The 16,841-nt window shown below is 38.7% G+C and overlaps 1 protein-coding gene across 2 annotated transcripts in view; it reads left to right on the forward strand.

Moving 5' to 3' along the window:
• Nucleotides 1–34: 34 nt before the first annotated feature.
• coro7 (coronin 7) overlaps nucleotides 35–16,841 on the forward strand; it is a 99,687-nt gene continuing 82,880 nt past the window's right edge. For both annotated transcript variants that reach the window (XM_066641739.1, XM_066641737.1), the window contains exons 1-7: nucleotides 35–154; nucleotides 3,151–3,247; nucleotides 5,363–5,443; nucleotides 6,044–6,114; nucleotides 7,723–7,906; nucleotides 9,796–9,872; nucleotides 16,770–16,820. In XM_066641739.1, the coding sequence (XP_066497836.1) occupies nucleotides 95–154; nucleotides 3,151–3,247; nucleotides 5,363–5,443; nucleotides 6,044–6,114; nucleotides 7,723–7,906; nucleotides 9,796–9,872; nucleotides 16,770–16,820 (621 nt within the window). In that variant the 5' untranslated portion in view covers nucleotides 35–94. The remainder of the gene's footprint in view (nucleotides 155–3,150; nucleotides 3,248–5,362; nucleotides 5,444–6,043; nucleotides 6,115–7,722; nucleotides 7,907–9,795; nucleotides 9,873–16,769; nucleotides 16,821–16,841) is intronic.

Consider the following 16,841-nt stretch of genomic DNA (forward strand, 5'->3'; position numbering starts at 1 on the left):
GTCTGCGCTGAAGGCTGCGCAGTAAAACCTCAGCTCCACACTGACAACAGCCGGAGACACCCGGAAGGTACAAAAGCAAAAGCGAGGAGAGAAAATGAACCGTTTCAGGACGTCCAAGTTTAAAAACACCACTCCGAAGATTCCCAAGAAAGATGTGAGTAATGGAACCGCAGTGGCGTAAAAAATCTGAGGGGTTCGTGGGATATTCTAGTGTTGCTTTTCTCTGCTGTGGTGAGCTGAAGCCGAGCAGTGCATTGAAATGTGTGGAGGTGTTTTCTAACGACCCACTTCCTCCCGTATCACACAACTTAGCTATATTTGGAAATTTCACATGCAGCTAAAGTTAAACTCAACCAGCATTCAACCATCACTTAGACAGCTCGAAGGACCGAGCCTGCACTCTCGTTACATGCTGCATTTTTTACTTATTTACTTCAGGAGATGCTCTCAAGACCCTTCAGCACAAGCTGACACATTTTCACAACATGTTTCTCATAAGGTCTTCACACAGAGGCACGGTGCATGCTATTTTATTTTCTGTAGTCCTTTGATTCTTTTGCATTTTCATTTGTAAGTGAACAGTACAATTTGAAAGCCCCCACTCATCCAACAAGAACTATTACCGCAGTGAACAGATAACTCTGTATCATCGCTTTTACAACAGCTTGGAGTTTGGCATCTGTTCCAGCTGTTTCTGCAGAACTGGGGAGTCTGTGTTTGAAAGACTTTTAGATCCTGTTGTTTCAGTTCTGATGTGGAACACTTTGTTCTTCCTCATTTCATCATTTTTTTAACCAACTCTAATGTGTTTTGCAGATGTTTTTAATGCAGAGCTCTTCAGTGTGTTGTGGTGATTTTCTGTTTTCTCAGAAATAAGATTCCTGAAAGAGATTAGGGCTATAAGAGTGTTGGGTTTACTCTGGTTTGTTAGTGTTTATGTGGACAGTAAGAGGTCCTACACTAAAAATATCAGAAAAGCTTTAAAAGGAGGCTTGCTCCTGTGAGATGTGTTACTTTGCTGATTCTGGATGCTCAAGGCAGGTCTTAGTCCTGCTACTGTAAGCATCTTTATTACACTCCCAATGTGCAGAGATAGAAAGGTGTGTTAATCTATGTTGAAATAGATGGCAAATAAATGTTTTATTTAATGAATAAATAAATAAATGTTTTCAGAAGATTACTGGAAAGAGAAAGAGTATGCACTTGCACTTTGTACAGTTTAAACCTGGAGCAGTGTCACTGGTGTGGTGACAGCAGTCAGCCGTGTTACAGATTAAACCGGTCTGCTGTCCCTTACAGACGTGCAGATGTGCCCTTGGGAGGGGCTCTGGTGTAGTGGGCAGTGCCAAGAGCTGAGTTTGTTGATGTAATCACCTCACTTTTCTCAACTTTTCACCAGTGCTTTTCACTTTTTCACTACCAGGACAGCTTTTTGTGTTCAAATTTACATGGTCAGAAAACCGAAACTGTACAGCAGTGGTCTTAAAGGACAGATGTGTTTCCTAATGTCCACTAAATCCTCTTTTTTCAGAAAGAAAGGTAAATTTTTGTAAGTTTCCCTTTTCGTCACATAATCGTTTTGATTAGAAAAACTAGATAAAAAGACTGGAACCTAAACAGTTTATTAAGTCAATGTACTGTACATATCTCTGATTAAAATGGACTATAGTACAAGAATGGTCCCTATATTAAGGTACTGAAGACATACCCTTCATGGTACACCAATGCCTTCATTTCTTTTTTTCTAGTCAAAACCAGCCATTAAATACAATTCATTAATATTCACACGTCAGAGAAGGAAAAACATACAGTGGCATCCCAGCATACGGGTAATGTAACACAGCCATACTGCATCAATATGGAATTGAATTGTTCCCTTAAAAGGACTAGAATTTACTATGTGCAGTTTTGCTTTTCTTCAAAACCTTCTGTTTTGTGGGGCTTTCAGACTTTCAAAGATATCAGCAGGAAAACTTTTTACATTCCTTGAAAGTTTAGTCTTAGGTGTTGATTGCATTTCTAACAATCCAAACACTACACAACACCTTCAGTGATGCTGATGTCTGGGCTCTGGGTTTCTGAGAATTCATTCAAGCCGATACACAGTCTCCATATACTCTTATGCACCTTCCAGGTACAGCCCAATGGGCTTCCAGATCTTGATAAACTGACCCCTAGTGGTGGAATTCACCATAGAATGGAAGAAGTCTTTCTCTCTGGATGTTGGACTGAGCTGTTTTCTTCCGTTCTTGACTTGTTTTCATTTTCAGGCTCATTACACTGCCCTCATCGACCCACAGAGCGCACCCCACCCCCCCAACCCTCACCAGCGCAGTGTCGACTCTTGAATATGATCATTGCAGAGCAGTTTCCAAGCAGCCATATAGCATTCTGTTCAAGCATTCCCAGCCCCCTATCTCTCCTTTTTGTGTACGTTTTAAAAGAGGGCTGTAAGTGCCTGGCTGTGCGTTGCAGGAAGCCTTTAACACTTCCTCAAGTTTCTGCAGTGTGTTTAAAAAAGGAAAAAGGCCCTGCAGTCTGTGCACATGCAAGCGTTTTCATCAGTCAGAGAGAGTGCATTACACGTATCTCTTTCCTGTTTACAACATTGTCTCTAACACTGCCTTTTTTAGCTGTCAAATTCTGCACATTATTTTTATTTATTTTGATTTATGCATCACTTTTTCACTTCCCCTAATTTGGTGCAGAAACCACCACCTGTGGCTCTTCAGTTTCACCTCAGCTCTGCTGATATTGTATAACCTTTAAGTTGACACACCCAGTAAACCATAATAGTTTCTAATAATGTCATACTCACAGTGTAGTATCTTACCCACAGTTACACAGTTCACCCCAAGCTCTGTCACTGACTGAGATTAAGATTGTAGGCTTTTGTCAAGTGGTTAATATTATCTCATTGGAGAGAATTTGCTGTAAAAGGCCAATATGAATTCATAAAAATATTCCAAAGAAATGTACGTAAGGAATAATAAAGATCAGGAAGCCACTGAACTCTGCACTTGTCATCTTTTCTCCCCCAGAGCAGCACATCTGAGAAAGAGCAGAGAAGCTTTGGATCATCCTCTGAAAAACGCAAGGTTATATATAGTTTAAAATGTGATTGATTAAGTTTGTTTGTGATTTCCCCAGGGCTGGGTGTCAAACGTGCGAGGAAGCGCTTTCAGCTCTCAGGGAAACCAGATAAAGTCCAGCAGCAGCCTAGTGGCCTTCAACACCGAGCAGGCTGGTAAGGGTCGTTCTGTAAATCTTGAGTCTCTGTAGTGCACATTCTTCACTGTTATGCAAACAGACTTGTTCTGTTGTGGAATGTCTTTTGTCTGTCTCAACATGTGTGAGCAGACGCCTGCATCTCCAGTGTGTCAGTGCTGGTGTAGGACTTTTGAACCCAGATCAACACAGTGCAACCTTTGGGTGTCCTTCCATTTTATAAAGACTTGGATCGAACTGCTCAATAATTCAATAACGTGGGAAGGTTTAGCTGAAACAGGGTGGTGTCATTCTACTGTGGAGCATTATCTGGACAAATATGATCTGCCTGGAAGAAGTTCTGGATTAGTTATTTATGCAAAAAAAAAACACACAATCAAAAATATAACCAATAATATATGTATTTTTTTTCTTTATTAATTTCTTGTTTGTTTATCAGGGGCATTATTAGACTGAGTTCACAGGGGCAAATTCCCAAGTAAAATGTTCTTCACTGTGCCCCACTAAAATCACAGCCATAAACAATCAGTTTTATCCTGGACTTAATCAGAACAACAGAACATTCACTACAAGGACTACATTTCCCATAATGCCCCAGTGTCTTTCCAAAATCTTGAGCTGCTTACTCTTTCAGTCAGAGCGAGTTACTTTGGCATGAGTAGTATAATGGTATATTTTAAAGGATGTAAATGTGTTCTGTATTTGGTGTTTGTAACCAAACAAAGCACGGGCCCCAGGGGCTTTCAGGACTGAGCTGTGGGGCGATAAAACAATGTCTGTCTGTGACTTCACTGTAAGACACCCCCAACATTTTAGAGATTAAGGGAGTCAAAATATTCCATGCTCTTAAATTTACAGCCAGAACTGCTGTCAGAAGTACATTTTAAAAAATATTTCTGTGGAAGGTTTGTTCTTGAGGCTAAAGTTTCTTTATACAAAATCTCCTTTAAGCCTAGTGCCACAGATTCATTCAGGCTCAGTGCTGCTGCAGCGGTCGAGCATAACATCTACTACTCTGTTCAAAGAAATAGAATTAGATGATCAAATTGATCATATGATGAACACAGTCACACTCAGAGCCCAGTGGCTCCAGATTATCATCCAACATTTGTAAACTAATGTTCCTCATTTGTTCACATTCTGATTTCTCCTCTTCACTGCTCCATACTCCCATCACTTCTACACACAGCTTTGAAACAGCAGCAGAAAAATAATGTTAAGGCTAAATACACACAATTGTAATAACTACATTATGTTTTATTACTCATTTATTAATTTAAAACTTGTCAGTGTGTCACTAGAAGGGTCCTGTATAAATTTTGTTGTGTAGATTCAGTGAAGATTTGCATACTGTCTATACAGAGTTCATTATTTATGACACTATATATGACTGTCCTGAAATAAAATATCTAAAAATCTGAAGGAGTCTTACAGAAGGGTACTGGCCTCAAATTATAACTCTTTTTTGATCTTTGATCTTTTTTGAAAGAATAATCCTAGGCTACTTTTATTACAATATTGAACATAAACTATGGACCACAAAAAACTGAAGATTGGACATGTATTACTTTGACATTCAGACTGAGGGTAGCAGGTGAGTGTTGTGTATTTGGTGTCAATATTTACAAAGAAAATGACTCTGAAACTAGAGCAGGATCTTGATCCAAATCATATTTCAGAATCCACAAAGTCACAAGGTTAGTCAGCTGTACAATGTTCAGTATATTATTTTTAGAACAAAAAGCTACAGAGGTCTGATTGGTGTATTTTCACTTTTTAAAAAAATCAACAATATTTGTCACTTCTGTCAACATTTGTCCAGCGGAATGCAGTGGAGAGTTTTCCTGCGGCTGTTAGTCAGGTGTAAGGAGTGAATGGTTCATTAGTAACTGATGAGCTGTAGTGTGTGATGTAAAATGATGCCACATTGGGAACTCAGTCTGAAAAATGGAACAATATTTCTTCCATGACATTGTGTCTATTCCAACATGTTTAGTTTGAAATTCTGTCATCACTGTCACAGGAGCCTGCAAAAGATGAATGAATACATTTATAAATGTGCTTCATGTTTAAGGTTCAGTGTTGTTTTTAAGCCTTTTCTGTCTGTGGTTTTAATCTGTGCTTTCCTCTGAAGGTGGTGGTATGGTGGGACTCTGCTCCGTAGACCCTGGCCTTGACGGCAAATGGACAGTCACTCAGATCCCGTGTCATGCTGGTGAGCTACTTTTGAAAAAATCTGCCCTGAAGTGGGAATTGTGGCTGATTTTAATATTTGATCTACATATTTTTTTATATACACATATAAAATGTATGTAGATCAGTTACCAATAAATCTATAGGAACATGTTGTACGAAGTTGTTTGGCATATTGAAGTGTGTCTGTAGGAATAAGTGTTACACAGTGATGTCACATCCCAAGGCAGCTTGGGCTTCTATAGTTTGGGAAGTAGCAAAGTATAACAGAAGGATGGGTTTGTGTGGTCTACTGCTTCAAGAGTATTAACCCCCGGAGGAGCCCACAGCCCTGGTCTGGGACACCAGCCTTTTATTTTATTTTGTCTTTTTGTTAATTTCCTTCAGAAGTTTCCAGGTCTGGGACACCAGCCTTTTATTTTAATTTGCCTTTTTCTTAATTTCTTTTCATAATCACAGAGCTCAGAGTTTCTATATTATTTCCTTTTAATCACTTGATTTTCTTAGATTTAAACAAAATGTAGTGCTTAGTAATATCAGTTGGTTGTCATAGCCATAGCCAATTCTCTCTCTCTCTCTCTCTCTCTCTCTCTCTCTCTCTCTCTCTCTCTCTCTCTCTCAGACCAGGTAACAGATCTGGACTTCTCCCCGTTTGATGACTATCTCCTTGCCACTTGTTCGGCAGATGAGACGGTACGTCCCGCTCTCCCCTTCATGAATGCTTTTTAGTTTTCAGTCAAGGCCTGTTCCTCATACTTGACTTTAATAAATAAGCTTTTACTGTGAACTCCTGAATACATAACTGACTTGAAGCATATCTGGTCTGTACAGAAATGTTTGTGAAATATGTTTCAAAATTGCAGAATAACACCTTCAGAAGAAGACTTCTCATAATAAACATTAATGTTAAAATTGAATCACTTGAATGACTTAAAGTGAAATAAATTATTATCTCAGTACATTCTCCTTTATTTAAGATAAGAATATGTTTGCCTTCTCTTAAACATGACCATAAAATTTAGTCTGCTCTGAGATGCGGTTTCACTTGTATCATTTTATTTACTGTAGGTAAATTAGCAAATCACTGTAGTGTCCAGTTCAAGTGGAATTTACTGACATTTCAGCCATACACAGAAGACATAAAGCACATGACATGCACAACAAAGCAGGACAAGTTAAAAAGCCATAAATAAACGATAAACACAGGAAGGGGAGACTGAAGTTTAGTCAGGTGAGGATTATTTGTTCTGTTGAAGAATGAACTCCTGTCTGTTTGAGCAAAAAAAAAAAACTTTTAAAGCTTTTAAAAAGCAGACGTATTTGGACTTCACTCATTGTCACATACTCAGACCTTTGGATAAACCTGTAGATGTAATCACTTTAAATTAAACAGAATTTAAGCAGCATTCCACCACACACAGCTGTACAGATGTTTACTCGGCAGATGCTGCTGTAAAAAAAATATCACCGTGAAATCTCCATGGACCGGGAGGCGGGTGGTTACATAAACCTGTATCAGATATTCTCCCAGTGGACCGCTGTCAGCTGAGTCTTTCATTTTGACATCTGGGGTCCAGCTGACTCCTGGTGTGTGTGTGTGTGTGTGTGCCTTCTTACACACTGGCCTCCAAAGACCCTAAAATCAGAATCTTTGTGCCATACTTAAAAATGTGTTCCTAAAGGTATTGAACTGGTCAAATTTGATGTTATAACAGTAGATTTTTCAATATTTTAGCACTGATACAAAGACTACATCAAACTTTTCTTAAAATTTTATGAAGTTACCTAAATAGATTCATTATAAGATTTAAATGTTAAAAGTGTCCTAATACTGTGTCAAAAAATGTGTTATTCACCTATGTAAGAGAACACTTAAATGAGAGCAAGAACTTTGAAAAGAGCAGTTTAAACAACATTTTTATTTGTTTGAAAATGGAAGTTGAAAAGACGTCTAAATATAAAGGTCTCGCTATGTCTAAAATTGGTTGAAATGTAGTAAATGTTCTGAAAACAGAAGTCTGTTTTGGGCTAAATAAAGGCCATAATGGTCTACCAGATTTAGCCAGAAATAATATGTCTGTATACCGTCTGGTGGGGGAGCAGTAATTTGTCACAACTTGTCAGTGACAGGTTTGGCAGCAGATCTACTGCTTTTGATTCTCACCTATTCTGATAAGAAATGTTAAATTACTGCTTTATTCTAACTTACCTGTTTACTAAGACACTAACCTCTCTCTCTCTCTCTCTCTCTCTCTCTCTCTCTCTCTCTCTCTCTCTCTCTCTCTCTTTCTCTCCCTGCAGGTGAAGCTGTGGCATTTATGTGAGTCGGATCAAGACCAGCCGGTGAATGCTGAAGTATCGCTGAAGCCCGGTGAGGGCCGGCTGGAGTTGCTGATTTTCCATCCCACTGCCTCAGGTCTGCTGGCTGTGGGCTCCTCCAGGGGTGTCCAGGTCTGGGACACCAGCCGAGACAAAGCCCTGGCAGGTATGACTAAATCCCCACACACACACATACACAGACAGACACTCTCAGAAAAAGGGAGCAGTGGAGGTACATTACTGTCACTAAAGGAACAAACAGTGTAATGTAGCTTTAAAGGTACAGCAGTGGGGTTAAAATCCAGGTGTGTTCCTCAAAGATTCAAGGGGGGGGGGGTACTGTGTAAAATAAGAGAACATATTATAACTAACCCTGGAGATGAAATGGGGCATTTCTACATAACTTTAACATGTACAATTATAATAGAATAAATACAAATTTTGTACCTTTAAATTGGGATCATTAATGTTCCCACCATAGGGACAGTTTTTCTTTAGGTTAGACTGTGTTCATTTAAGTTAGTCAGTCTTATTAAGACATATTTATGTTTGATATTTAGACCATAGTTGGAACAAGCACATGACTGTTTTGTGTCTGTCCTCTGTTATCTGTTTGTTTTCTGTTATTGTTTTATGGTCTGTCTATGCATTTTGTTGTCATATTATTATTAATTTATTTGATATTTTGATCTGCATAGCCTCTGGTTGTTTCCAGGGCTGCATTGTGCAGTCCTCTGGGGTCTAACTGGAGCGGCTGAGGTAAATGATTTGAGCCCAGTGGCACCACAAACAGCTCTCTGGGTCTCTTACTTGACCCCATGATGGCTGCTGCTCACTGCTGCCTCCTATTGCCTGGACTTCCCTCCATTTCTCACCAGAGCCCCTAAAGCCCACACAGATTTGTCACCCCTCCTCATAACCTGTGTTGATGTATGTTTTTTGCTTTTGTTGTGTGACGTCTGTTTGTATTCTTCATCTCCTCCATTCTCTTATGTCTTCTGATAAACCGAGCACAAGACGAAGCCTCGATGAGCGATTATGATTGAGCCTTGGACTTGTGCTCAACCTGGCCTGATGGACACTGGATCTTTATCCTGAGATCCAGCCTGTCTCAGTGGGCTATTCCTAATGTGTTTTAGCTGATCTCCATTAACACACATTTTGCCAGGCATTGTTCACCCTGCACCTTCATTTCTGCTATTCCATGTTTGTGTGTGGTCTTTTCACGTTGTGTGTGTTTGCTGTGTGCAACTTTCCTTTAGCTGTGATGATGTGAAAAAAAAATTGGTTTTGTAATTTTATCAAACATAGATTGACATGGTTCTTCGTGTAACTCAAGAGTGGTCAATCAATTAATATGTTCTGAATAAATTCGGTGTAGAAAAAAATTGGTGATGAGCTTTTGTGAGATTTCTGTTATGAAAATGGAACATGCTCAGAATTTTATAGAGCTAGAGAGGGTACTGCTCCAAATCCTGTTTTGGCTCAGCAGAAAATATCTTATTATATATCAGACAGTGATGATATTAATGAATCTCAACCAGTCCTGTAACAAATCTGTCCTGAAACAGCACAAACATCATGTGGTTTGATGTTTTAGCTGCTGATTTCTTCCTGTGGGCTTGTAGTGATAGAGTAGTTTTGACAGGGAAGCCTACTTTTAGATTTTCATTTAGATGCTGAATTATTACATTTTATTATGCAGTTTGCAGTCATATTGTTGTAGTAAGAGATGTGAAGCAAATCCATGGATTAAATCAGTCATCAGTCAAACAATTTTACATTTATATTTTCGTAATGTTTAATTTTTATAGCATTTTAAGCTTTGTTGCTCCTCTACAAACCTGCAGTGAGAAATTCAGATGTCCGAATTGATGGACCACATTTGAGATTAGAGAAATATTGTTTTAAACTGTTGTTTACATTTCTGTACTATTTAAATTGTTCCCCCTGTTCTGCTGTGTGTATGTGTGGGTGTGTGTATGTGTGGGTGTGTATGTGTTTGTGTGTGTGTGTGTGTTTGTGTGTGTGTGTTTGTGTGTGTGTGTGAGACAGTTTTGGAGCTGCATCCAGACCAGTTGCAGGGTCTGACATGGAAAGAAGATGGATCTCTACTGGCTTCTTCCTGCAAGGTAAATGATTTGACCGTGAAATTATGCGGACCACGTGTTCACTGATTTATTATGGCTCTAACCCAGTAAACAATTAGCCGTTGCTTCAACGTTGAAATAATGTAATGACTGCCGTCTAATCAACGTTCTCTTAAGGTTGAAAATGAAAGTTGAAAAGACTTCCAAACACAGACATTGAAAATACGACTATTAGACGTATTTTGGACATCCAACGACGTTATTAATTGGTCCCGAAATAAATTACTTGTATAAAACGCGTTTTGTACGTCCACTGACGTTATCGATTGGTCACCACTTAACTAACTTATTAAGATGGATTTTGGACGTCCATTGACGTTTAAAATATGTCCTTGACGGACAGACTACTTTTAGACCTATTTTGAACGTCCAGGGACGTTCCTTGTTTACTGGGAAAGTCCTGTTATTATTTCTCTAACAAGACTCTGATTTGATCAATGCATAGTAGATCAAAAGACTCTGGAATCTCTTGGTTCACCAGTCCTTTATTACAGTGTTATTAATGAGTCTCACACTAAGGTCTGTTAAAGTTTTCATAAACAAAACACTGAAGGCACACTAATTCCATGAAGTACAACCAAGTGGATCTGAAATAACTTAGTTACAAGTTTAATAAAGATTTACTTTAAACACAGGTTCACAAATGAGTCTTGTGCTTGCTCAAAGCATTTCGTTTTGACATGTTACATTTTTATTCACACATACACCAAACGGACCCACAGGGTTTCATAATGTTGTGGAGGAAAGAGTAACATATCTGCCTTTGAAGTGTAGTGGAGGTAAAGTAATCATGCACCGAAAATTAATACTTTGGTAAAGTACAGATACACACACACACACACGTAGCTAATTTTCTCCACACTCGCCTTTCTAAAATTTACACACACATAAATACACACAAATTTTCACAGAACGGATTCGGGGAGGTGAGTGGAGCATTGCTGCTTCTTCTGAACTGTGTAAATCTCGTAGTGGCATGGATGGTCGCTTTTTGTGCAATCTGTGTTGTAGATTTATGATGTAAACAACATGCACTAAATTCTTTTGCCAAAAGGTCACATGAGACTTTAAGCTTCAGTCTGTGATTTTGTAGGAACCAGGAACCAACACTGCTCCCAGTAAACCACTTTACATTTTACTTACAATAAGAATATAGAATGGAAATATATTTGGCATTATTTAATAGAAGATTCTGTGATATTTATACATTTTGAACATTTTGTTCATTAATTTATTTATTTTAATCCACCAATGTACAATATCTCATGTGTAATATTTCATGTACAATTATCCTGCACATTTAGTTGTAAATATTCTTAAGAGATTTTGATATTTCTTATAATTTTTATTTTATTTTTTAGATTTTTATTTTTTATGTTTATGGTAATTATTTTCTTTTGTTACCTCGTTTTGTTACTGAGGACTGTAACATTGACTTTCCCCACTGTGGGACTAAGTATTATTATATCTTGTCTTAAGGAAGGAAATTTTCACCACAAAGAAGTAGGTTTTGGTTATTTCGCGGCTCATTTTGTTTTAGTTTCAAACACCATTATTACATTTTATCACATTTAAAATGTCATTGTGCTGTCCTCACAGTAGGGGTCAGTGTTTTCTTATCTGAGTTCTGCACCGGGCGCTGTTAAACCTGTCTTTATGAGCACGGCTGGTGTCATTAGGTAGTTATTGGGGGCGACGCTAGTAAACAGCCCCTCTACAACATAGCAAAAGAGACGGCTCTGTGGGCTACATTCACAACCTATGACCCTTCATTGAATATGAGACAGAGTTTATATTTATATATGATGAAATGTCAGTCTGCATGAAATGTGGCTGCAAAGGCCACTGTAGGATCCCTCTCTCACTCTGTGGACCAGGACCGCAAGCCGTGTTAATGAACACGTAATGAGGATGTTTAATGGGAATGATAAATGCCAAGGGCCCTCCCCACAGCCCACCTTTGACCTCATGTCCTTCTGAGTCACCTCTGTTGTCTCCCCTGTGGAGAACTCCCTTTAATCAAGCCTTCGCCGCTGACAGGCTGAGGAATTATGACCTCTTTAAGGAGTAGGAGAAACGCAGAAGAAGATTTCACCTGGGGCCCGGAGCGGGTGATTTAGTGTCCCGCATGAGAGAGGCTGACCTGGGGACACGAAGACATGCAAAATGCATCCGTCTTTTCATCTCTAGAGGAAATGGGGTGATCCTAAAAGGAATTGAAGGGCGTTCCTGAAGCCTGTTAGTTGGGGATAGAGACAAAAGATGAAGGGAGTTAATCAGTAGAGGAGTTCTGGAAACAGTTAAAGTTTTTAGACTGAGCTTTTCCTCAGAATAGACACAGTACGTTCCTTTGTGCCTTGTGCAGACCTGGTATTGTTTATAAATTCACTTGGCCAGTAATAACTTGGCTAATATAGATGCGGATGGAAATGCGTTCATACTCTGGGAAAGATTGAATATTATAACTCACACGTACACATTTATATCAGCAACTTTTGTACATGCAGTGTTCACAGAGGAAAGGCTGAACACAAAGAAGTAGTACATCTAGTTTTAATGTTGGTATTTCTGATGTTGTTGAGTATAAAGGTGTTGCAAGTACTCTTTATTAAGACCAGATTTTCATAAGATTATTCTTTTCATAAAATGTGTTTATACTAATAAACATTTGCTCATACTTCCTTTAACCCCAACTGATGACCGCAAAAGCCAAACAAAGGAATGTTCTTTGTCGTGATGGAAAAAATAATGAAATGCAGTTTCAGTGTCCTGCTGAGGGCAATAAGAGTAAAAATGGAAAAGTAAAATCTGCATAAAACCATTCAGACCTTGTATAACAGACTTTTAGAAGCTACATATGATGAAATGCCATTACAGTAATATTCCGTAAGGATGTTAGAGACTGAGAAAAGACAGAATGCGGGGTGTGAAGGTCAGGTAGATGCGTGTCAGTTATCACTTCCATAGTGAACCTGATGGGCATGGGAGCATCAGAGGTGATTCTGGGAGATGCTTTGGACGATGTTCTGAGCGATACTCTGGGCGATACTCTGGGTGATTCTCTGGGTGATTCTCTAGGCAATGCTCTGGGCAAAATTCTAGGTGATACTCTGTAGTTCAGGAGATCTACTTTATACATGACAAAAGCAGGTTTCCACCAATTTTTTTAGATTTATTATTTTAGTTTACTTACATACATCCAGTGATTTAAATATCTTGGAAAAAACAGAACAAAACGTCATAGCTTTAGAAGCCTCTGATTGGCTCAGTGACATCAGGTGATATATTTTTTAGTTATTTTATAACACTTGAGTTGCATTGTTTGCATCTTAACCATTTAAATATGCATAAATTACATATCGACATGTTCTAGAAATATTTAAATAATGAAGATTAATTAAATGTTCGGATGTTGTACAGGTAGTAGTTTGTGATGATGTGAACAGCAACTAGGGACCTGAGAAATATAATTCAGTCACAGGGTTTAATAACAGCCCCTGTTGTGTCACCAGAAGGTGTTTTAAAGTGAGTAACTCACTCTGTACAGCATTCCACCAGTGTTTAATGTGAAGAGGTCAGTTTCTGATTGTACTCTTCATTACTTCAGCACACCACCCAGCTCTGTCGAAATGACCAAACAAAGAGAGCTTTATGATGGAGCCGTGTGTGGTGCAGGGACGTAAAAAAGGGAGTGGGGTTGGGGGAGGGAATAAAAGAAACAGAAAAACAGGAAAATAAGAAAAAAACATGATACCAGATCACAGCCCAGCTCCAGAGGTTGGAGCCCTGTGCTGAGGAGGGGTGTAACTGAACTGAATAGACCCTTCAATCTCAGAAACCTCCAAATCCTCTGTATTAAAGTAACTCAGCACTGCTGACATGTGTGTTCAATTCAGGGCAGTGTTCTGCCCTTAGGTAAACACTGGGAGTGTGGAGCAGATGAAGGCTGGGTATGTGCTGGCTCATGACAGGCTTCGTTTGGAGGCATGGCGCCGCATATTTAGTGACACAGAGACTGCCCTGTTATATGCACAAAGCTGTTTTGTTTAACATGGATTTAAACCTAGAGATGGAGGGGACTGTGCTGCTGTTGAAGTTTCTAGTGTGATTGAGAAGAGAGGGAACACATTTTAGAGTCACTCTGTGACATTTCCTCTTAGCTCTATAACTTTGTTCAAAACTTTTGGGAGATTCTTTCTCACAGAAGACCTGAACTTTACTGAGATTTACAAAGTGAGATTGTTTAAATCAATAATGGACTGTGTCCAGAATAGCGATGTGCAACCTTGTGACCTGTAATTTGTTAGATGAATAATAGGTTATTATATCTAATGTCAAAATAAACTGTAATGTATAGATGAATAGATATAAGATTCAGCTGAATCTACCTGGTCTACATTCGTCATTAAAGGTACAATTTTATTTTCTTTAAATCTGGTGATAGGATGGTAACAGTGGTGTACCCAAATTTTATTTTGACATATTAAAACTGGGAAGAGTTTTAATATGTCTGTGTTTGTTAATATGTTTTTTGTCTGTGCAAAGACAAAAAAATGCTAGAGCAAGATTGTGCAATAAAATGAATGCAAAGAATATGAATATGAAGTGTCTGACAACGTATATAATATGTAAAAAATGTACAATATATTAATAATCTATAATATGCAATATGTGCTATAATAATATAATAAGATATAAGTGGCTCTACATTTATCTACTATAAATTTTTATATATTCATAGATAAATACTCATACTGACATATAATTGGCTTGTGGTGGCACTGTCACTTGTTCATGTTTTTTAACAAGGGTCACTGTAGCTCCAGAGGTGGAAGTTTTTAGTGTTTCTCTCTCTCTCTCTCTCTCTCTCTCTCTCTCTCTCTCTCTCTCTCTCTCTCTCTCTCTCTCTCTCTCTCTCTCTGTCTCTGTGTGTGTGTGTGTGTGTGTAGTGTTCAATGGAGCAAAGCTCATTAGCAGAAGTGTGAAAATGTGGCCAGGCCTCTGACTCTGTTTTTAAACAGATGTTGTCTCCCCACACACAGCTCTGTGTTTCTGCCCCAGCTCTGTCCTAATCCAGTTGTGTGTGCATTGTTTATAATTCTCTCTACAATGTCTACATAAAACTCTCTACATTGTTCCCTGTTTGAGGCTGAGAGGTTAAAGAACTGATGTTGTCTGTGTTGATCAGCTCGATGCCGTCTGTAATTACACCTGCTTTTGTAAGAGATTTGAAATGCACTTCTTGTTGCTTATTGAGCATCTCAGAGTTTGCACTATGTGCCCGGGCTCACTCTGGAGCTCTAGAGATCAAGTCCTCTTTGCCCGCAGGCTCTGCTGCTCCTGGGTGGGCTATTCAGCTCCGGAAAAACAACGAAGCCACCCCCCACACACACAATTTGTCATGCTTGCCTATTGACAATGAGTCAAACTCGATTCGCTCATAGCCACAATTGCTCAGCAGTCTCTTCACTTACTCTTAGCTGTAAAATCCAAACTAGAAGTGTGTCCTCTTGACTGTGCAGTGTTTTAAATTTTATCTCGTGATCTTGTGACCTTCTTTTATGCTACATTCATGACTAAGTCAAACCTGGGAGAAATCTTTTGGAACTGGCAAAAATTTTCACCAAAAAAAAAAAAAGTTAGCCATAACACCTCTTGGGAACCAGTTCACATTTCTCAGGAGCTCCTTTAAGCTCAAAAATAATTTTAAGCAGACTTGACCTCATGCACTCTCCGTGTTGGGCATTTATTTGTATTTGTTTGAGCCACACAACACAAGCTTCCGTTTTTGGTGAATGTATATTTTATTCCATCTTGAGGTTGTGTGAGTGCTCTGATATTAAATGGAAACTAAGTGGAAGTGTTCATGTTCTCCTTGCTCACGACTGTAGCAGAGATCGGTCATGTTTATGAAGCTAGAAATTATTTATGAAATTGAATCTGTGTTGTTGGTGTGTCACTGGAACGGAGGACACTGCCATGAACTCACCGCAGCTGGATCTCATGAAAACACATTTTCGTTGACCAATTGTGTGTCATCATTATCAGACCACGCTTCTTCAAATAAAAACAACTCCTGAATTTTTTTAAAATAACATTCCAATTTTCAGCACTGTGGCACCTCTTTGACCGTGGAGCACAATCCAAAGTCCTGTTTTTAGTGTATTAAATGTCTTTGTTTGGAAAAAGAAAGGACCAATATGTGTGTTTATTCTGTTATCAAATAATGAAAATGTAAAAACAAATTAAGAAAGATGCACATCACAAAATGCAGCTTATTCTTGAAATTCTAAATAAAAAAAATATAAAAGTGATAAAAATCAAGGTAAAGTGTAAGTTTACATGTGGATTTATAATGAGATGAAAATCCGGAAAGCCCTTTGTGCATCAGAGAGAGACAGAAATTCTCCACTTTATGCTTTGGGCTCTGTCCTTGATTAGAGCTGTTTTGTGACTAGTGGACGGAGCTGTGCTGGTCACAGCCTGTTCCCATTACCCCTCGTTTCCCCCTAATCATCCAGTACCTCATTTCTGATTGGCTCTCCTCATTAACACTGCACGTGAGGGGTCGTTCCATGGTCACAAGTTACACTAGAGTGCAAAAAAAACATTCAGCCAGAGCTATTTTAAACAGTAAAAGATTTTACTATTACTATTACTAAGTCTAGTTATAGTAGACTTTACCCAGAAAAAATACTTCACAGAGTGCCAGACTGCTTTCAGAATACAGTAATGTTGCCCTGCCTTTAAATACTTGCAGTGTTTTCTTTTGAGGAGAAGTGCAGCTGTGGCCTGTGTAATGTTGATCTGAAGTCATACTATGGTTTTGTTTGTTCTTTTAATTATTAACTGTTGTTATTTCTCTCTTTTTCCCGTCAGGACAAAACCCTGCGCATATTTGATCCAAGAGCCCAGCTGACTCCAATCCAGGTACGTGACCCTCTCTCAAAC

The sequence above is a fragment of the Hoplias malabaricus genome, chromosome 13 (genome assembly GCF_029633855.1).
Source record: "Hoplias malabaricus isolate fHopMal1 chromosome 13, fHopMal1.hap1, whole genome shotgun sequence".
NCBI lineage: Eukaryota > Metazoa > Chordata > Actinopteri > Characiformes > Erythrinidae > Hoplias > Hoplias malabaricus.